Source organism: Stigmatopora argus, chromosome 19, assembly GCF_051989625.1.
Source record: "Stigmatopora argus isolate UIUO_Sarg chromosome 19, RoL_Sarg_1.0, whole genome shotgun sequence".
Lineage (NCBI taxonomy): Eukaryota > Metazoa > Chordata > Actinopteri > Syngnathiformes > Syngnathidae > Stigmatopora > Stigmatopora argus.
The window spans coordinates 11,191,068-11,211,735 of NC_135405.1; the positions used below are offsets into that span (position 1 = coordinate 11,191,068).

Below are 20,668 nucleotides of genomic sequence, written 5' to 3' on the forward strand. Positions count from 1 at the left end.
CCTAACTGCATATTGAATCAGGACCTGGACACAAGGCACAACACTGACCTCGCGTGGCTACTGTGGAACATTGCCATTCGCATCATTTAATGCTATGATTCGGCTGGATGTTGGAAATAATGCATCTAATTCCCATTAAGCATGCAATTGATTTACTCAAACTTTGTTTTTCATGAAATTCCACACCATTTAAAACTACTATATTAATAGCTATTTCAAAGTAAACGTTCTGTTGACAATATACTATTCGATTGCCACTGACACAAAATGGCCGACAAGTAATAACTGTCGTATTGGTGGGCGCGGCCCACAGTACGCATCGTACGTGCTTACGCCTTTTGTCTACGCGGCGGAGTTAATTAAGCGCATGCGCAGTAACCGTTCCTTTTGGAATGGAACTATGCTGACAGTCGACTAGCACCCTGACGAGGTAAGGAGTAGAGCAATTCACTGGTCTAAATGCGTTTTATCACGCTATCGGGAGACTTTTCAGCAATCAATTGAGCCCAAAACGCCAACAAATCTCTTAGTTTAATGCCAGGTTTAACACACCGTCGATAATTTAAGTTTGGGCTTCTTTGTGCTGCATGTTACTAGTTAGCATTAGCGTTAGCGTCACGATTTGACTTATGTTGTATGTTCTCCGTTTTCTCTTGTGAAGCAAGACTTTAAATTTAATCAAACAACGCCGAGTCATCAACCGACAGTTTGCTGGGTAAATGCTCACTCTAGAATTACATCCAAAGGCACGATTTAGTTCCTGTTGTGTTTGTTGGATGTAATGATAGTTTTCATTGCGAGTACTAAACACCCGTTGCCGATTTGTAATTGTTCTGTTTTTACAAAAAAAATACACTTATACAAAACTGTTAAGCCAACTTTTTCCTAGCTGTTAACGTCAGTCTGTATATTTAATCGCCGTATACAAAACTATTAATCCAACTTTCTCCTAGCTCACTGGTGTCAAAGCGGCGGCCCGGGGGCCAAATCTGGCCCGCCGCGTCATTTTGTGCGGCCCGAGAAAGTAAATCATGAGTGCCGACTTTCTGTTTGGATCAAATTCAAATGAAGATTATACATGTATATTATATTTCCTCATTTTCCCCTTTTTAAATCAATAATTGTAGTTTTTTAATCCGCTTTTTTCCTTTGTGTTTTTTGATCAAAAAGCATTTATTAAAATATAAAAATTAATATATTTAAACAAAATTCAGTTTTCCACTAATATTGAACATATTCCCAAAAATATTTTGTTTCCTTTTGAAATGAAAAACAAATTATTATAAGATAATTTCCCTCGAAGAAAAAAAAAGCTCAAACAAACTTTTTTAGATCTATAAAAACTGAATATTTAGGGCTTTTGATAGTTTTTTTAATCCAATTTAAAAAAAAAATAAAAAAATAAATATTTCAAAAATGATCCGGCCCACGTGAAATCGAGTTGACGTTATTGCGACCCGCAAACCAACCCGAGTTTGACACACTTGTCCTAGCTGTTAACGTCAGTCTGTATATTTAATCGCCTTGTCTGGAAAAGGAAAAATAGCACTTGGCACTCGCTAACTAATTTTCATTCTTTATCTTGATGGTTTATTAAATTTCTTGTAAGATTTCTCTATCCCGTAATTGTTTGGCAACCCCCAGATACCTTGGTTAAATCAAGTTTTCCCTGTTTAGCATCAAGATAAAACTACTTCCCCCCCCAAAAAACAACTAAGCCTATCTGTTGAATCTCCAGGCTTTATATATGCTAACTTATGCTTTTTTGTGTGCAAGTTTTCCCTGTTTAGCACCAAGATGCAGCTCTTCTAGCATGCCGAGAGGACTCTTGAGGTTATAGAAGAGGAGCCTGGGCCTGATCAAGGTAAAACTACCGCCCCCCCCCAAAAAAAAGTTGAATCTCCATTCTATATATTCTAACTTTTGCTATTTTTTTGCATGCAACAGGCCTGAGAGATCTTCCTCGCAAGTTGCCCACTTGAATCAAATGGTGTCTCTGTACTTCTGAAAATCCAAATTAAATAAAAGGCTAAATCATCATGATGTTTCACGGGCCATTCATTTCCACAGCTCTTTGACTAAATCTTTAAGGTAAGAAGGATCTCAGTTAATGTTAGAGCAGGAATTCTAAGTATTTATTCCCCCAGTTTTTTTTCTAATTTTATTTTCTAAGTGTATATACCCCCAGTTTTTTTAAATTTTATTTTCTAAGTGTATATACCCCCAGGTTTTTTAATTTTATTTTCTAAGTGTTTATTCCCCCAACTTTTTAATTTTCTTTCTTCTAATTTTATTTGTGTATATACCCCCAGTTTTTTAAATTTTATTTTCTAAGTCTATATACCCCCAGGTTTTTAATTTTCTTTCTTCTGATTTTATTTGTGTATATACCCCGTTTATTTCCCCCAGCTTTTTAAATTTCATTTTCTAAGTGTATATACCCCCAGTTTTTTTAATTTTATTTTCTAAGTGTATATACCCGTTTTTTTTTTAAAAATTCTGTGTTTTACCATGTTTATTCCCCCAGCTTTTTAAATTTCTTTCTTTTAATTTTATTTTCTAAGTCTATATACCCCCAGGTTTTTAATATTATTTTCTAAGTGTTTATTCCCCCAACTTTTTAATTTTATTTTCTAAGTGTATATACCCCCAGTTTTTCCAATTTTATTTTCTGTGTTTATTCCACCAGCTTTTTAAATTTCTTTCTTTTAATTTTATTATCTAAGTGTATATGCCCCCAGTTGTTTACCCTAATTTAGTAATTATCTTTCCCACCAGTTTATTTTATAAGTGTTTATTCCCCATTTTTTATTTTCTAAGTGTATTGTGTAAAAATGTTTAGTGAACCTTTAACTAAAATGTCTGGACTACAGGTGGACAAACCAGAGAAAAGACTACACCAATCAACACTTCAATGTAATGCCAACTAAATATGCTAAAGTTCAAATGTTTACCTGTAAATATTTTTTTTTTTAACTTTGATTGTTACCTGCATTTTTTATTAGATAAAGACAAACACATGTATACATTTAAAAACTTTTATTTTGAAAAACAGAGATTTTCAAATGGACATCTGGAAAATAAAAGGGGGTCAATACAAAGTAAAACACCATTCACAAGGTCTTAGCTTTTATTTTGAAAAACTCCACTGATAGGTTTTCGCGCAACCACCAGCCCCGCGAAAAGGGGGGTGCCTCAGGCTATCTGTACATAGGCAGGAAACCTTGTCCCCCCTGTGGAATTCTAGAAAACAAAAAAAAAGGGTCAATACACAGAGTTAAGTAAAAAACCATTCGCAAGGGCTCACCTTTTATTTTGAAAAACTCCACTGATAGGTTTTCGCGCAACCACCAGCCCCGCGAAAAGGGGGGTGCCTCAGGCTATCTGTACATAGGCAGGAAACCTTGTCCCCCCTGTGGAATTCTAGAAAACAAAAAAAAGGGTCAATACACAGAGTTAAGTAAAAAACCATTCGCAAGGGCTCACCTTTTATTTTGAAAAACTCCACTGATAGGTTTTCGCGCAACCACCAGCCCCGCGAAAAGGGGGGTGCCTCAGGCTATCTGTACATAGGCAGGAAACCTTGTCCCCCCTGTGGAATTCTAGAAAACAAAAAAAAGGGTCAATACACAGAGTTAAGTAAAAAACCATTCGCAAGGGCTCACCTTTTATTTTGAAAAACTCCACTGATAGGTTTTCGCGCAACCACCAGCCCCGCGAAAAGGGGGGTGCCTCAGGCTATCTGTACATAGGCAGGAAACCTTGTCCCCCCTGTGGAATTCTAGAAAACAAAAAAAAATGGGTCAATACACAGAGTTAAGTAAAAAACCATTCGCAAGGGCTCACCTTTTATTTTGAAAAAGTTTGGAGATAGGTTTTCGCGCAACCACCAGCCCCGCGAAAAGGGGGGTGCCTCAGGCTATCTGTACATAGGCAGGAAACCTTGTCCCCCCCTGTGGAATTCTAGAAAACAAAAAAAATGGGTCAATACACAGAGTTAAGTAAAAAACCATTCGCAAGTGCTCACCTTTTATTTTGAAAACGTTTGGAGATAGGCTGAGGCACCCCCCTTTTCTCGGTGCTGGTGGTTACGCGAGAACCTATCTGTACATAGGCAGGAATTCTAGAAAACATAAAGGGTCAATAGATTAAATTACATAAAATGAAATACAGACTATGGCCTAATTAGGTCAAATTTAACTAAAAAAACTCATACATTTAGCTTTTTTTCTATAAACCATCAAAAGGCAATATTAGACATATTCCTGATGGTCTGGTTTTCTTTTGGTCTGCTGCAGAAAGACTAAAAAATGATCAAAGTCTTTAAACACCCATATCCAGTCTATTTTTCATGTTTTCCTCCACAAACAAATAATCAGGATTTTGATGTGGTGGGAAATATAGAAAACACAATGGACAGGGGCCCACAAGGTACAAATTACACGAAAATAATAAATAAAATAAATCCTACTTCTGCCTTGAGTTTTTCAGTCAATTATTTCAAATCCATTCTTTCTTAATAAAATAAATATCCAATACGCTTCTATTTTTCTCTTATGCCGAGGAAAAAAATGTTTAAATGAGTCAAAAATTACACCTGCATTATTGTTGAATAAATGTCTCACTTAAATTTTGTCAAAATCACATTTAAAACTAAAAATGAAACGGTCCCAGCCCTGAGGTCTTTAAGAAAGTTAACGGGGTAAAAGTATATAATCTATTTGAGTGCACAGTTCTACTACATGGCAGAATTTTTCGTACCAATTTTGTCATACGCAGTTATCTGGGTATGATGACAAAGCCTATGCTCGCTTATTTGTAATTTCAGAAAGATGTGAAACTCACAAGCGGAAGTTACTCCTACACTTGCCAATATAGTATTTTTAAAAAAAATTAAATTGGGATGACCCTACTTTAGTTTTTCCATTAACCGCGATAATCGAGGGATTACTGTTTATTCCTTACACGTCCACTAATGGCATTTGTGTGGGTGACTTATCCACAGGTTTTTGCTATTAAAAAAACAAGCTAGTTAGTGTTTTCATTCAAAAGTTGAATGTATCATGATAAAAAACGAGCCAATTGCGCAAAGCCTTGAATACTGAACGCTGACGTTTAAATATTACACGGATAGAGAAAATCGGAACTATTTAAAAATGACTCACTTTGTTATGGCGTCGACAAGATGCCCCTTTCTGGTCGTTTTGGCCACATTCTTGATGTTTCCCAGCAGTCTGTGCTCGTTGAGGAACTGAAACAAACAATGGAATGATTTCTTTTTAAACAAAGAGCGATCGGTAACGCAATGTAGCCAATTTGTTTGCAAACATTTTGCCGTCTGCACACATCTGGGGCTAGCTAGCTACATCACGTCAACGAATCATGCTCTTATCACTCTTAAGACGAGAACTGGGGCTTCGAAATACCCAAATGACAACGTACCAAATGTGCTGCATCGTCCTGTGAGAAGTTTGTCAGGCTTTCTTCGGCAAATCGTCACTTTTGAGCTGCTCTGCAGTGCACGACCGTGCAGCATCCCGGCAGCCTCCTGGCTCATCAGCCATCTTGGGGTTTGACGTCGGCTATTTGAACTCGGACCTCGGCCACGCCTATTAAAAATAGACACACACAAAATATAAATTGTTTTCATAATAACGTGCCTTAGTCAGTGTGTGTGTGTGGGGGGCGCTGTAAATGCTTTTGGGTTGGACTTTAATACTTAAAAAATATATTGTTTTCATAATAACATGCATTAGTCAGTGGGTGGGGCGGGGGCGGGGGCGGGGCTGTAAATACGTGTTGATTGGGCTTTCATACTTAAAAAAATATATAAAAAAATCTTTTCATCATAACGTGCATTAGTCAGTGGGGGAGCTGTAAATACTTTTTGTTTGGGCTTTAATCCTTTAAAATACAGTATTGTACATTATGAACATTGTGATGACATGCACTTTAGTGTTTGTTTTTTACTTCTAGATATTTAAATGATACTATATATACACGACTCACTCATCCAACCTTTCGAAGTAGTAGCCGTCTTACTATATATTTTAAAGCCCTCTTTCATAAAAGTCTTCTTACTCAAAGATTTAAAAAAATCAAAACGCTTTTTCATTGCCCCAACAAAGATGGCCCCCTTTTGACGTGTATGCACAACGGGTCTAGGTTATCAATATGAGATTTACATCATTCACAGAAAGCACGTTTTCTTCTGACCGGCGTCCATGTCGATTTGCTTCATGAATATGAATACAACTCAAGGTATGAAACGTACTTTACATTTTACAGGTTAATGGCAAGGATAGAGTATAACTTTGCCGGTCACGTGACCCGTTTTGTTCTACAAGGAAGTCGAAGGGCGAATGAGTGTACTATTAATCCTTCACAAACTACCCAAACCGCTGGGTTTACTCAAATCCAATCAAGCGCAACATTTGATAAAGAAACGGTAAGAAACTACTTGTTCTGTTCGCGGATGTCGTTTTTATTTCTCCAAGTAAGCATGGAGTGAAACAGGGAAACTTTCGGCAATGCTAGATGTTATTAGCCAAGTTTAGCCACGCTGGAGATGGCTTAAAAAAACGAGACCCTTAGTTTCCGAAATCTGTACGAATTGCGAGTTAAAAACCGAGGGCAAATAGTTATTTAATGAGCTTTTGGTTTAAGATGTTTGAAAAAAAAATCCTTTGCATGCTTAATTCAAACGACGGGCAGCAAAAGTTGGACATCTTATCATTTAAGTAGTGTATTTTACCTGCCTCTTGGTGGCGAAGCAGTCGAGTCGATTTCTGCACTCCAAATCGAAAATGACAAACCCTGAAATGTACATTTTCACTGGCAACTTTTATCATATCATTTGCACCATTGTGTTTTCAATCCGTCATTGTTGCTGGTCAATGAACCTTGTTTTGTCCCTTGCTCTGCAGACCTTCAAGATGGCTGACGTGCATGCTCACTGCATGACTTGTGTCCACCAAAGATGCACGGTCAAACCTCAGCCCGGCGTTTCCTGCCATCTCACCGTCTGCAACCTAGCGTGCGGCGCCGTGTTCCACGCGTGCAAAGTGGAGGAACACAACATCCTGTGCCCGCTGGCCAGGGTGCCCTGCTTGAACAGCGCCTACGGTTGCCCCGCCCACGTGGCCCGCCGGCAGATTTCGGCGCATCTGCCCCTGTGTCCGGCCGGGGTGGTTTGCTGCACCATGGAGTGGAACCGCCGGCCGGTCAGCTGCACGGACTACTCCTCGTACGAGCGCTTGAGTCGCGGCGTGGAGGAGGCGGAGCAACTGGACATGGCCCTCGCTCTCCAGGACCAGCGCACTTTGCTGGAGTCGCTGAAGTTGATCGCCGTCACGCCCAGCATCCAGGCTAGCTGCTTCAACTCCCCGGATAGGATCGCCAGGGTGACGGAACTGGAACTGTCGGCGTTGGTGGGCTTAAATTCGCACACGGCCACGGAGCGCGTGCCCGCGGGCGTGGACGCCCTGACCGGGCCGCTCTACAACAAACTGTACGAGGCCACCATGGAGACGGCGAGGAGCTTGGCCGCGGCTCTGGAGTTGGTCAGCGGCTCAAAGTCCCCCGACGGCCTCGCCGAGGGGGTCAAGGCGGAAGCCGCTTGGCAGGTGGGCAAACTGGAAGGGCTGGCGCGGCTTCAAAACAGACGGACGTCGGACGAGACCAGTCCGTTGACAAACATCTGCCTGGAGATCGTGGCGCGCGACGACTCGCCGGCCCCTCACCACGTGCCCACGTCCCCGGGAGAAGGGGAGCCGGCCTGGGGAAAGCGCAAGCCCCGCCCTTCCCGTCCGCAGACGGAGGAGAAAGCGGCGGACACCTCCGACCTGCAGCCGTACGACAACCTGGCGAACCTGGGAGGAATGGACCTGATCACGGCCGCCCTGATCTTCTGCCTGGAGTCCAAAGACGTGAGGAGGATCTCGGACACGCTCCGCGCGGAGGGCGGGCGCGTCCACTCGGGCACGCAGACGTTCCCCTTCCCGGCGGCGGTCCTGGTCACCAACACGAGGGTCGGTGACATGGCCTCGGCGTCCGCCTGCGACCACGCTTCCCCGCAGATGTCCTGGCCCAGCCCCTTCCACACCCTGCGCCTGAGTCTGGTCCTGGGGGCCCTGAAGGTGGAGGCGGGGCTTTACAACTACTACAACAGCCGCTACCAGCACATGTTCCCCTTCGTGTGCGCGCAGTCCTTCCGGCGGGACGAGTTCGCCTGGCATTTCGACAACGTCCACGGCGACATCCACGCCGGGCTCAACGGCTGGATGGAGCACCGCTGCCCGCTGGCGTTGTACGGCTGCACCTTCTCCCAGCGGAGGTTTTACCCCAGCGCGCCGGGGGCCAAGGTGGTCCACGACCGGCACCTGAGGGCCTTCGGGGTGCAGCCCCTCCCGGAGTCCAGGCCGTCGGGCCATTCCCCGTCGGACCAGTTGAGCAGACTCCCCAAAGAGATCCTGAGGCACGTTGCTGGTTTCCTGGACGGCTTCAGCCTGTGCCAACTGTCTTTGGTGTCGCGGACGTTGAGAGACGTCTGCGCTTGTCTCCTCCACAACAGAGGCATCGTCGAGCTACGGTGGGAGAGGAGGCCAAGCTCCGCTGGTCACGTGACGTGGCGGGTGAAACACAAGGTGAGTTCTACTCTAAAATTTCCAGTGGGTTGTCCAACTCCAGAGAAAAATGTTGTTGTTTTCAGAAGTGACCGTTTTGGTTCGTTTGAAAGGTGAAAATGTACGGCCACATTTGAGCCTATCCCAGGTAACTACGGTGAACACCTTGAATCGGTGGCCAGTCAATCGCAGGGCATATTAAGATAAACGACGACCAAACGATAATATACAAACTCCACACTGAGGACATTTTCAGTTCATTTTCATTTAATAAATACATTCAAAAGTATTTCACAGGTTACTTACATAAAAGAAAAAAATACTAATTTCTATTTTCCATCATGGACTAGCAACATTTTGTATAGGTACATCATATTTTAGCAAGGCAAATACCTGTGATTTGGAGTTTGTAATGTAGCCCACATGCTAACATGTTCTTTTTTTGTGGTTTTGGCCTCAGGTATGGCGTTTCAGCACCGCCTTCAGTCCCGTCCTGAGGTGGGGCTTCGCCGACGTCCCCAGCATGTCCAACCACCTGAAGACGTGCCAGTACAACACGGTGGAGCAGCGGACCGAGCCGGTGCCCCTGCCTGGCCTGCGTCATCACGTCGCCACATTGTCGTTGTCCAAACATCATCAAAACTGGGGAGGATTCCTCGTAGGAGAATGAAAAGCGCTGTCGCGGAAATGCACTCCAACGGGAAATGTAGCTCACCAAGCGGCTGAAAAACAAGACCACGTCATGTATTCGTTCTCCCACCGTGACAACGTTCAATCACGTCGGAAGAAAATAGCTTACGTGTAAAAATGTTGTCGCTCTTGAGCTTTCAGGTTCAACAAGATTCCACTTGTAAGCCGGTTGAGCCTGTAAAAGTTTTACAACAATGAAAATTCAGTCTCAAATGGACCATGAAAGCCCAAAAGCACCATTTTTTTTTCTATCAGTACAATTTGTTGCCTTAATGAAACAACACTTTACTGCCAACGCGAGTGACTTATTTGATTAAAGAAACGAGAAACCTCAAAGTTTATTACCGCTCAGTGAAATATGCACAATAACAGATTTCAATGATTTTTGCATGAGTGATTCAAATGTTGTACTTATGAATGTTGATATTGTTTGAATTATAAGCCATTTGACCTTATAAAAATACACAATAAAATACATGTTTTTTATATAATAACGTGTATCGGTTGGCTTTTATTGATGCGTAGACCGTGTTGTTTTACCCTGTTTTGTCGCCGGTCTTTTGGTTGCCCATTGTCGCGGTCGGGGCAACCAAAAGACGGCAACCAATCGACCGCACACGAGCACGTAAGAAAACCCCTGCAGATTTTGCTCCTGGTCTCGACATGACTGAAACTTCTACATGCAAATTCACAAAAGTAAATGATTTGTATGCAAAACTCACCATCCACTGGAACTCTGGAAACACCAAGTTCAGAAGTTCAATCACCAACGAAGCCTTTAGCCAGTCAGCCGTTCAGCCAAGTAGCCCGCATCTACTCAAATGGGGTTGAACCAGGGTCACTTCAAAAGACCGGATTCTAACAGCTAGCTTGCCCCCTTTACTTCTCCAGAACGGATGGCCGGCCCCTGCATGTCATTTAACAAGAATTCCCATTAGACCAAAATGGCGGAGTACATGCTGACAGTGACGACGGACAGGTAACATGCTACCTTGAATAATGTCTTTGTCACTCTGGTGGGCACAGAAGGTCAGTCCAAGTACGCACAGCAGACCAGGACCAGACTGGGTAATGAAACTGGAAAGGTAGGTGGAGAACTGCAAAAAAAAACATGGAACGGTTTGAGCTTTCAGTCTTCAAGTTTGTTTGTTTTTGGAGTCATGCAACTTATATTTAGAGTTTTTGCATATGACGGTCTTTGCCCCGTTCTCAAAGTCAGCTTTACATAAAGTTAAACTGCTGCTGCTGCCGCTAACATTTTTCAAATCAAGTCTAACAACTTCGTTACGAGTGTACAAACACGAATTTCCTTCGGGGCTTTTCCAATATTCAAACTTGGATTTACTAACATAGTATAACCAAAACCTACATTCCTCAGCTTGTTGAAAACTGGACTTGCACTTTTCTGTTTTTCGTTAAGACAAAAGTGCCCAAGGGGAAAATCAAAACGCTACATTTTAGCCGTAGCGACAGACAGATTTTCAAGTCTGATGACAACTGAAAACTGGTTGAACCACCTTGAACGTTTAAGTCAAGTTTGAGAACAGTCCGTAGCGCAGTCGAGGCGATTCCGCGAGCATGGCGGAGTACAAAGTGGAAGTCACGACCGGTGGAAGGGAATGTGCGGGAACTTTCGACCACATACTCGTCACCTTAATCGGCAGTCGGGATCAGAGCGAGAAAACGGACTTGGATAACTGGGGCATTGATTTTAAGACTGGGACGGTAAGTCGCTTATACTCACCGTGTCCGGAATCCATTTTTTTATGCCTGGTGTTTTTAACTCTAGAGTGACACCTACACCATCAAAACCAAGGAATCGCTCGGGGAACTTCTGTTGCTAAGGGTAGAGAAAAACTCGGGTGTTCGACCTCACGAAGACGAATGGTTTTGCAGGAAAATAGTGGTGAAAACGCCCCAAGGAGATACGATTCTTTTTCCTTGCTACCAATGGCTCACGAATGGCGAGGTGGTGGAGCTGAGGGGAGGAAATGGTTTGTACATTTGGAGGGTTTCTTTTTAACAAAGGATCTGGAATGGTGACAAACATGTGGCTTATTTTCAGCGATGAAGGCTTCCGAAGAAGATCGCTCGTTGTGGATCGAGCACCGCAAAAAGGAGCTGGAATTCAAAAAGAGCAATTTCCAGTACGTTTCTTCTGATTTCCATTTAAAGGAAAACATATCTAAATCAATTCTTCTCTTCCAGGTGGGCCTCCACTTATGAAAAAATCCCCCACCACAGCAGTTTTAGTACCACCAGCGTCCCGGCTGAAATCCGCATGTCCAAGAGCAGAATTCAGGAGTCTGACTCGGCCGTGCTTTCGGGGTAAATCTTCAAAGAACGAACGTGGCGTGGCCTCGGTGATCCCAAAATGGGGCAGTTTTGAGTTGGGTTGCATTTCAGGACCTTGGAACTCAAGACAAAGGGGATGCTTGGTTCCCAGGAAAGCTGGAAAAGCATCCAAGACATTCCCACCATGTTCAGCGAGAGAAAAACGCAAATATCAGGTCAGTTATTTCGGTACACGGTCGATTGGTCGCCCGGAAGGTTATTGATAATTACCATTTAAAATCGTTGCTCAAATTCCCTAAATACAAACTGTGAATGACTATTTAGTCATACTTAATGCCCTATTAATTATTAGGCTAAAGAAAAGCTCCAAATTTCCCGTAGTTTTATTGTTTTTTGTTGGAGAACTTGTTAATAAGACCCTGACTGACTGACGTCGCTTCTTAAAGGGACAACGCATGTTTACATACAAACTCTTCTACACTCACACGTGGGCTCAGTGAAACTGCTCATGGCCATTGTTGGCTTTTATTGATGCGTAGACCGTGTTGTTTTACCTTGTTTTGTCGCCGGTCTTTTGGTCGCCCATTGTCGCGGTCAGGGCAACCAAAAGACCGGCGACCAACACGGTTATTTCCACGCCGAAAGAAAACCGATGGCTCACATCACCCAATCCATTGGCCTTTTTTCCCCCCAGAGTACCTTTCCGAGCACTGGAAAGATGACAGCTTTTACGGCTTCCAGTTCTTGAATGGTGTCAACCCCATTTTGATCAAACAGTGTAGGGAACTTCCTCCAAATTTCCCAGTCACGGAGGAAATGGTGAAGCCGTACTTGGAGGTCGGCATGCCCTTCCACAACGAGTTCAAGGTATCTCCAAAAGGCGCCTTGCGTTGACCCAGGTTTTCGGACTAATGCTAACACCCTGGTTGTGGCGCAGAGAGGAAATATGTTCCTCTACGACCAAAAGATATTGAGTGGGATCCAGGGGAAGTCTTATAACGGCGAACGTCTTCAAGTACCTGCTCCTCTGTGCCTATTGTACCTGAACCCTGAGAAAAAACTGATCCCGCTTGCAATCCAGGTACTTGGCCGTCTTCTAGCACCAAGTCTACGCTTGAGGATTTCCTTTGGTTTTACGAGGTTTACGTACGTTTTGGCAGATCCATCAACAACCGTCCGCGGACAACCCCATTTTCCTGCCTAGCGACTCGGAGACCGATTGGCTCCTGGCCAAGATATTTGTCAAAAATGCCGACATGATGACTCACCAGGCCGTCTCGCACCTTTTGAACACTCACTTTGTCTCCGAGGCCTGGGCCGTGAGCCTTCTTCGCAACTTCTCGCTGATTCATCCTATTTATAAGGTACGTTAGTCAGATTGGATGGGTGACTCTACTTATGATAAAAGGAGAATGTTTCCATATTAAAAATATGAGGGTCTCTTTCTACGCAGTTGCTGATTCCTCACTTCCGATGGCTTCTACACGTCAACGCTCAGGGCCGAGAAACTTTGCTGGGAGCGTCTGGGCTGTTTCAAAGGGTAGGAATTGCTTCCATTTTGGGCAAATCACTGTTTCTTCTCATTTTGGGACTCCCTCTAGAGTTCCCTCGGACACGAGGGTACCATCGAGCTAATGGCGCGAAGCCACGCCGAGCTAACGTACGCCTCCCTCTGTCTACCCGATGACATTCGCCGTCGAGGAATGGAGTCCATTCCCAACTACTACTACAGAGATGATGGCCTTAAACTCTGGGACATCATCCACGGGTTTTTAATTATTTTTTACCATCGTAACTGACGGAAAAAAAATTGAAATTGACGCTTACCTTGACACAGACGGTGAATTCTTTCCACTTGCCAGATTCGTGAAATCCGTGGTGGGACACTTCTATCCTTCAGACGACGAGGTGGTCAAAGACTCGGAGCTCCAAGGCTGGATTCAAGAGATTTTCACATACTGCTTTTTAGGAAAAACATCCTCAGGTAAGAAAGCAAATTCATTGATCGACACGATAGCTGCAAATGACAGACAATTTAATTTTGCATACCTTTGTCACAGGATGTCCACAGGCCTTCCAAAGCGTGGAGGAGGTGGTGAAGTTCATCACCATGGTGATCTTCACCGTTGCAGCTCAGCACGCTGCCGTCAATAACGGACAAGTAACACTTTTTTTTTTTTTAAACAAACTTTGAGCCGCCGGCTAAAAATGACAAATGAGCTTATGCTAAAGGGCTTTATGTTGACGCTTTAGTTTGACTACGAGATGTTCACCCCCAACGGTTCTCTGATGTTGCGCAAGCCATCTCCAACGGTCAAAGGGCAGTCGACCATGAAGACCATTTTGGAGACGCTCCCGAGCATTGGCGAGACGGCGGCGATAGCAAACGTTTTGTACCTGCTCGTCTTCGACTACTCCGATTTTGTAAGTTCTCAACGAAAGGCTCTTCTTCAAATGAGGAATGAGGAATTTTATCATGTCTCTGTTTTTGCCACGTCGCCAGGTGCCTCTGGGTTCGTATCCTGAGGAAAGATTCCAAGAATGTCAAGTCAAGCAGATGATGAAACACTTCCGAGCTGAGCTGTCCCGTCTTAGCGACGCCATTAAGGACAGGAATGCCAAGATGGTCGTGCCGTACACGTATTTGGACCCGAGTCATTTAGACAGCAGTATTATTAAATAGGAAGGGAATATATCAGAAATACTTGTTATTTTAAACTTACAACTTGAATTTTCTTTTGGGAACAGAGTTATTTCTGGTGCTATGGTCATCAGCAAACATGATGTATAATAATATGTCAACTTAAAACTTTGTACACTTATTTCTCTATTATTTTAACTTGGTCACAAAATACAATATTTCACAGAACAATGTAATCCTAAGATTTAAAAAAAATATTTTCATGCCACTTTTCACCATTTTTTGTTATCATTTTTGGGAGTGTTTTCCCACTTTTGAAATGTTTTTTTTCTTTTTTTTTTACCATTCACATTCTCACCTCAATAGTTTTTTTTATCGTTGCTTAAATATGAGAACAAAAGCAACAACACATCACTATAGATTGAGTGGATTTGGAAATGTAAAATAAAACTCACCAGTAGAGGGCGACAGTGCATTCTTAACCATGTTTCGCCCATCTTTACTTCCGTCAACATTAGGCTAGCATTTCCAATGGCTATTTTTAGAGGCGCAAACAAACACCTGTAGGTAGTAATAAATGAAAATCCCAGCATGTCGAGCATGTTGTTCCGATTCGGCGTCATTCTCACCGCGGACTCGCCGAACGTCGAACTTTATATCTTGGGCTCACGCGACGAAATGGGTCACTGGGACCCGAATAAAGCGGTACCGATGAGAGCGTGTCGCAGCTCGGTTTCGACCGTCGAACCGTCCCTGTGGCTCGGCGACGTGCGGCTACGGGAGCCCTTTAAGGACATGCTGTGGTTCAAATTCCTCCGGAAAACGGACGCCGATTTTACATGGGAAGGTAGTACACGGCGAGAACTTTCGCGGAAATACAAATACTATACATATATTTAGATGTCATAAATCAATGCATCAACAATTTGAATTTGACATGTAATGTCTCCCTGCAACCACAGGAGGGCAACAAAGTTCTGAAATTAAATTACCACTGGCTGACAGTGGGGTTTAATACATTTTTTTTCCCAATGGGAAGAATAGGTAGATTTTTGTATTCTTCCCCAAATGTAAAGGGAAAGATAATACCTTAAGCATGTCAGTCCGTGCGTGGGGGATAAAAAAAAATGTATTTTCTGATGGGTACAAATGTCAAATATAATCATTTAATTTTTGTATCTTCAATCTTCATGGATACTACGGCCACAACCAAATGGCTGTCCTTTTTGTTTATACATTATTTTCTCCATTATAAGAGGTCAATAATGTCTATTTCAGTTATAAAGCACGAAAAAGCACATTCAAAATATCAAACCAAATTCCTCTTTCCTCAAATCTCCCAACCTACAAAGCTACTAGGCTACCACTCATGTTTAAATATTATATATTTACATTTTGTTCTTGTAACTTCTACAAATAATCAATCAAATGTCCATCCATCTACAGGCAATGGCCCTCACCACGACAGAACATGCCACTACGAGGAGCAGAACGTGGTGGACGGCGTTCACTGCCACCCTATTGGCCACTGGATCGAGGAGACGGGCCACACGGATGAGATGAAGCATACCACCAACTTCTACTTGAGTGTGGCCGCTCACAACGCCATGCATTTCTCCAGGTAAGACCTGGGGCAACGTTTTGGAGCCTCACTCTTCGTTTAAAACTTTACCATGCATTATTCACTTCTAGTATGGAGACTTCCAGCAAGTCCACAAAGCCAAACAGCCCAACCGACATTGCGTGTTCTACCATCATATTACTCATCGGCGTCCATTAACGTAATCCTCGCCAGCCCACTCAAATGGTTTTACATTTCGGCAAAAAGACGGCTCCCGGGTTACTAGGCAACCGGTGCACACTTGGCAACCCAAGTCTCATTTTGTCATTTATTTGGACCATATCCCCAGTAAAGCAACAAAATGTTTTCCAGAATGGCTGGAGGATTTATGAAAGTATCTGTAGAGTACTAATGTAAGACCAGTTGCAATATTTTCCATGTCAATCAAACAAAAAATAGTAACTCCTAAAAAAATAAACACATTTTTGAGTTTTATTGTCATAACTTGCTGTCTAAAGACACAGGTGTCAAAGTGGCGGCCCGGGGGCCAAATCTGGCCCGCCGGATCATTTTGCGGGGCCCGAGAAAGTACATCACATGAGCCAACTATCTGTTTAAGGATCAAATTCAAAACAAAATAGTCACTGGGGGATTCTAAAGACTAAAAAAACATCCAAAATATTAAAAAAAACTCCCAATGAATATCCAGGGAAACAAAATTTGCAATATTGAGTTCTGAGCGAGATTGTCTAATGTCTGCAGATCCCATAGCCAATAACCATCACCTACCTGATTGTTTAGGAGCCTTAAAAGTTTTGTGAATAAAATCCACTCTATACCCAGATTTTCACGGGTTCAGCCCACGAGCCTGCATCGTATTTGCACGGTAAACCTGAATTGAGGACACAGTTGTGAACTGTTAGCTTTTAATATGCTACCGAGGACCCGGCAAAGCTCATGTCAAGGACCCACCCGCCCGCGTGTTCCGAGTTCAGAAATCCATTCGGCGCCCTCGTGGCTCTCGTAGTAATAGCTTTTTGAACGACTCACGTTGGAGAAGCTACTAACACCTTGAATCACGCATGCTCACCTCGGCAATAACTCGTCGGCTTGAGTTCCGGCTAGAATTTCATTCTTCTCGCTCATATTCAGAGAGCAGGTGGCCCGAGGCCGCCACCGTCATTATTCATATTTATATGATGATTTATGGCAGTCGAAATGAACGAAAAAGAGCCCGACACGGTGTCACCTCTATTTTTATCTGCAATTATCGGTAAATAGCAGATAATATAATGTTGAAATGACTGCTAGCTTCTGCTAAGCCTTGCATATCGACCTCATAGACCAACAAATTGACTTGAATTCAATGCTTTTATTGTCATTATACAAGCATAATAAGATTTAAAGCTCCATCACAAAGTGCTCCAATAAAAACAAACATACATAATCAATAAATAAGTAAATATGTAGTTGACATAATACAACACAAATAACAACGTAAAAGTAATCAATAAATAATCAACAAATAAGTAGTCAACATAATGGTAATAGTCATCATAATAAATAAGATACGTTATTTTATTGACTACTTATGTTGACTATTTATTTATTTCTTATTTATTGTTATTATTTATAGTTTAGCTCAGCCTCAGTTGCGTTCATTCCCTCGCTGTATCTTTTCAGGATCTTTGCTAACCGCTATTCTTGCGGCTAATTATGCTGGATCGCTGCCGAATGACCCCAAAAATGTGGATTGACTGTATTCTTGGAGCGCGCGTTTCAAAATCCAACTCATTTGTCCTTTTTTAGAGTGCTGCCGAGGATTTGGCTGGGCAGCTGTCCTCGGCTGCCGGAACACGTGACCGTCAAGATGAAGCACGACCTCGGAATTAGCGCCGTAATCAACTTCCAGACGGAGGACGACGTGTCGAGCAACTCCCACGGCTGCGGGCAGAACCTCGACGGAGCGATGACGCCGGACGCCATGGCGCGTTTGTACAAGAGCTGCGGCCTCGTTTACGTTTGGATGCCGACGCCTGACATGAGCACTGAGGGTAAGCGAGGGCGCTGGAGCTACTGGCTGAATCGGTTTCACGCTTCAACTTCTTGGTCTTCAGGTCGCATCAGGATGCTACCCCAAGCCGTCTTCCTGCTGCACGGTCTCTTGGAGAACGGTCACACCGTGTACGTTCACTGCAACGCCGGCGTGGGCCGCTCGACGGCCGCCGTGTGCGGCCTGCTGATCTACGTGCTGGGCTGGAGCCTCAGGAAGGCGCAGTACGTGGTGACGGCCGCCAGGCCCGCCGTCTACATTGACGAAGACGCCTTGGTGCGAGCTCAGGAAGACTTTGTTTGCAAGTTTGGGCGATTGCGTCCGTACGTTTCGCCCAAGTACGCAGAATCATGAGCTTGTGCCACATATGTACCGTATTTTCCCGACTATATTGCGCACATAAAAGTCTTAAATTTGCTCCAAAATAGACAGGGCGCCTTATAATCCAGTGCGCTTTATATATGGACCAATACTAAAATTGTTATCATGATAAAATAAAATAAATCAGTGAATAGGGTACACCATCCTCTACAGCTCTCACAACTATGGCAAGCAGCCCCCGACTCTACTATTTTCCCCGTAGAAAAAGTACTGCGCAGTGACTGCTGGGATATATAGTAGTTTTTTTGTCAATACACCCAATGGATTGTGGCCTGGCGATCGGCATCAACACAGCTTTACGAAGCAACTTTGATTGATTTGTGGGTGATGATGACGTGAATACATTGTAAAATGGCTGAATAAAGTACAACCGAACTCAGTTTTGCTTCCGTTGCCTTTTTAAAAACGTGTTTTTAGCGTGTGGGTGTAGCATGTATGTTTAAGATGGTGTATGTTTTGCCATGCCTGGCTGCGTCTATAAAAACGGTGCGTCCTTTGTGTGTGTAAAATACAGAAATAGCACTCGTTATTGACACTGTGGCTAAAATACGATGCGCCGTATAGTCGTGAAAATACGGTATATACATTTTCCCCTTTTTGCATTCTTTGGCTAGTGCGACTTATAGTCCGAAAAAATGCGGTTCTTTGAACTTGTGCTCGTTTTGATTCAGACGCCATCAACACGTTTTGTTGCATTTCTTTTTGGGAAATGAAATTCTATATAAAAGCCTAGAAGAAGCAAATTGGTGTCTCGATGGTATTCAATTACTCGCAGCTTTTGTCTCCGGGTGCCGTAATAATGACCGCACTAATATATGCAGAGCGTGAGCAACAAGAAAACGCTTTACTGCCGCACATAAACACATCCTAATAATTCCCTTTTCGTTGCCTTTTGACTTTACTCGGTTATGCTTTATTACTTTTGTTTCGTAGAGACCTCTCTGCCGTACCGTTACGCATTTGTTTTTCACCGATGCATTATACCGCACGCGCTTTTCTTCATTTTGTATCACTTTGAATTCCGGGCCTCACCAGGACAGACAATATTTTCTTTTTTGCACAAGTGCTTAATGCGTTCAATTGAATTTCACATTCAGCAGTATCATTCTATCTGTTTTAACGATGGCGCTAACCGGTCAAATAATTCATGACTCGGCTGTTTACCCGCTCGACATATTTACGTTTCCTTTCTCGGCCATCGCCGCTATGCTGAAGCTCGGTCCGCATGAATAAAACATTTGAGAGATTATTTGGATAGCCAAAAATAGATCGTAAAAGCCTTGCCAGGTGACAACAACATTTGGATTTAAAATTCACCTTGGAAAAAAAAGCATTGTCTGTCCAGGCACGTGTCGCGAAGATTCAAGATCCAAGAGGGTTCAGATAACAAAAAACACATCAAAAATGAAGAAATGATTGCCTCCATTTTTTGTCTAAATGTGAACTAAAGTGACACTTTGCTATTTTTAAAATGTCACTTTGATATGATCATGGATTTGATTCAAAAGAAAGCTTTAAACTCACCTGCCATTTATGCTGGGTGATAAACGTCCACTCCACTTTAACTTGGAGTCCAAATGGATGCCAAGATTCCTACGGGGTTATTCCAAGGATGTTGCAAACTTTTTGCAGACCACTTTCAACACAATTTAACGTCCTAAACCTGCAGAAAAAATATATAGATGTAAGCAATAAAAACTAAGACTTGACAAAAAGAAAAAAGCTAAATAAAACCATATAAGCCGAAAAAATAGTTTTTTTTCAACTTAACAGCCAACTGAAAAAAATCTACAACTCCCAGAAGGTTATAATATTAATCAAAATAATGATATAATTATGTGGGAGGAACCCCACACAAGCCCAGGGAGAACATGCCAACTCCACACAGTGAGGGGATCGAACCTACGACCCCAGAACTGTGAGCCCGATGCGCTAACCACTCGCCGGGTCGTTTTAAAATACAATTTTAATTTAATTCAAAATTGAACTCGGCTCTACAGAATAGAAAAGACTCGTCAATCATCCCACTTGCCCGCAGCGACTCGCTAATGATTGGATCAATGGAAGCTAAATGATTGGTAAAGATTCCAGTCAAGTAACGAACAGCAACTCAAAGCGACGTAAATAAAGCAACTCAGATAAGTGTTTTGTCCTCCAATCTGGCAACCGCTCTTTTTTTTTGACACTTAATTGGAACACGGTGGCTCGTAGCCGTCTTTTCTCATTTTAAAGTGGACTGCTCGCTGGAGCGAAAAGTGTCAAAGGGTGAAAGTTTGCGAGCCGTCGATGGCTTTGGAGAGGATTCTCGCTTTCTGTTTTTGCTGCTGCTGAAAGCATCGATCGGTCGTTTGTGTTTGCAGGCTTGCTTAAATGTGAAGCTGCCATGAAGCCAACTCATAAATCACCGGGGACGACACTTAATG

At 43.1% G+C, this 20,668-nt stretch overlaps 3 protein-coding genes and 4 long non-coding RNA genes across 11 annotated transcripts; 4 read left to right on the forward strand and 3 right to left on the reverse strand.

Moving 5' to 3' along the window:
• The first annotated feature begins 380 nt into the window (after positions 1–380).
• LOC144064576 (uncharacterized) lies at positions 381–3,085 on the forward strand. The gene is made up of 4 exons (XR_013296830.1): positions 381–430; positions 1,777–1,864; positions 1,948–2,091; positions 2,874–3,085. It is a non-coding gene; the product is annotated as an uncharacterized LOC144064576 (long non-coding RNA).
• Positions 3,025–5,702, reverse strand: LOC144064575 (uncharacterized). Of its 3 annotated transcripts, XR_013296827.1 has the most exons (8): positions 5,443–5,702; positions 5,166–5,251; positions 4,028–4,123; positions 3,847–3,963; positions 3,666–3,781; positions 3,487–3,602; positions 3,308–3,423; positions 3,025–3,243 (listed from the first exon to the last, which is right to left on the reverse strand). It is a non-coding gene; the product is annotated as an uncharacterized LOC144064575 (long non-coding RNA). The 3 variants fall into 3 exon arrangements; XR_013296828.1 differs by lacking the exon at positions 3,847–3,963 and having other exon boundaries at positions 5,443–5,699; XR_013296829.1 differs by lacking the exons at positions 3,847–3,963; positions 4,028–4,123 and having other exon boundaries at positions 5,443–5,697.
• Positions 5,703–6,138: 436 nt separating this feature from the next.
• On the forward strand, positions 6,139–9,802 carry fbxo30b (F-box protein 30b). 3 transcript variants are annotated; one of them, XM_077587702.1, is made up of 4 exons: positions 6,176–6,261; positions 6,348–6,448; positions 6,927–8,645; positions 9,085–9,802. In XM_077587702.1, exons 1-4 carry the CDS (start codon positions 6,225–6,227, stop codon positions 9,292–9,294), a joined length of 2,067 nt encoding a protein of 688 aa, XP_077443828.1. In that variant the 5' UTR covers positions 6,176–6,224; the 3' UTR covers positions 9,295–9,802. The 3 variants fall into 3 exon arrangements, with proteins under 3 accessions (XP_077443829.1, XP_077443828.1, XP_077443827.1); XM_077587703.1 differs by lacking the exon at positions 6,348–6,448 and having other exon boundaries at positions 6,139–6,261; XM_077587701.1 differs by lacking the exon at positions 6,176–6,261 and having other exon boundaries at positions 6,274–6,448.
• LOC144064851 (uncharacterized) lies at positions 8,912–10,409 on the reverse strand. The gene is made up of 4 exons (XR_013296911.1): positions 10,306–10,409; positions 10,037–10,221; positions 9,424–9,489; positions 8,912–9,346 (listed from the first exon to the last, which is right to left on the reverse strand). It is a non-coding gene; the product is annotated as an uncharacterized LOC144064851 (long non-coding RNA).
• Positions 10,410–10,756: 347 nt separating this feature from the next.
• On the forward strand, positions 10,757–14,732 carry LOC144064848 (hydroperoxide isomerase ALOXE3). Its single transcript, XM_077587704.1, has 14 exons — positions 10,757–11,039; positions 11,104–11,308; positions 11,380–11,461; positions 11,523–11,642; positions 11,721–11,824; positions 12,304–12,476; positions 12,547–12,690; positions 12,770–12,973; positions 13,063–13,149; positions 13,211–13,377; positions 13,472–13,593; positions 13,670–13,770; positions 13,863–14,033; positions 14,113–14,732. The coding sequence occupies exons 1-14, from the start codon at positions 10,893–10,895 to the stop codon at positions 14,290–14,292; spliced, it is 2,007 nt and encodes a 668-aa protein (XP_077443830.1). The 5' UTR covers positions 10,757–10,892; the 3' UTR covers positions 14,293–14,732.
• Positions 12,269–16,268, reverse strand: LOC144064852 (uncharacterized). The gene is made up of 4 exons (XR_013296912.1): positions 14,880–16,268; positions 14,706–14,811; positions 13,659–14,131; positions 12,269–13,570 (listed from the first exon to the last, which is right to left on the reverse strand). It is a non-coding gene; the product is annotated as an uncharacterized LOC144064852 (long non-coding RNA).
• Positions 14,754–18,624, forward strand: epm2a (EPM2A glucan phosphatase, laforin). Its single transcript, XM_077587705.1, has 4 exons — positions 14,754–15,097; positions 15,697–15,871; positions 17,621–17,865; positions 17,929–18,624. Exons 1-4 carry the CDS (start codon positions 14,842–14,844, stop codon positions 18,216–18,218), a joined length of 966 nt encoding a protein of 321 aa, XP_077443831.1. The 5' UTR covers positions 14,754–14,841; the 3' UTR covers positions 18,219–18,624.
• Positions 18,625–20,668: the final 2,044 nt, after the last annotated feature.

Bases quoted from the DNA above. Each gene is read 5' to 3' on its own strand.
- fbxo30b (XM_077587701.1), top strand. From the start codon at position 6,293: ATGGCAAGGATAGAGTATAACTTTGCCGGTCACGTGACCCGTTTTGTT. The intron at 6,449-6,926 runs GTAAGAAACTAC...CTTGCTCTGCAG, and splicing joins CAACATTTGATAAAGAAACG to ACCTTCAAGATGGCTGACGT. The intron at 8,646-9,084 runs GTGAGTTCTACT...TTTTGGCCTCAG, and splicing joins CGTGGCGGGTGAAACACAAG to GTATGGCGTTTCAGCACCGC.
- LOC144064848 (XM_077587704.1), top strand. From the start codon at position 10,893: ATGGCGGAGTACAAAGTGGAAGTCACGACCGGTGGAAGGGAATGTGCG. The intron at 11,643-11,720 runs GTAAATCTTCAA...GTTGCATTTCAG, and splicing joins GACTCGGCCGTGCTTTCGGG to GACCTTGGAACTCAAGACAA. The intron at 13,378-13,471 runs GTTTTTAATTAT...TCCACTTGCCAG, and splicing joins CTCTGGGACATCATCCACGG to ATTCGTGAAATCCGTGGTGG.
- epm2a (XM_077587705.1), top strand. From the start codon at position 14,842: ATGTCGAGCATGTTGTTCCGATTCGGCGTCATTCTCACCGCGGACTCG. The intron at 15,098-15,696 runs GTAGTACACGGC...ATCCATCTACAG, and splicing joins CGCCGATTTTACATGGGAAG to GCAATGGCCCTCACCACGAC. The intron at 15,872-17,620 runs GTAAGACCTGGG...GTCCTTTTTTAG, and splicing joins AACGCCATGCATTTCTCCAG to AGTGCTGCCGAGGATTTGGC.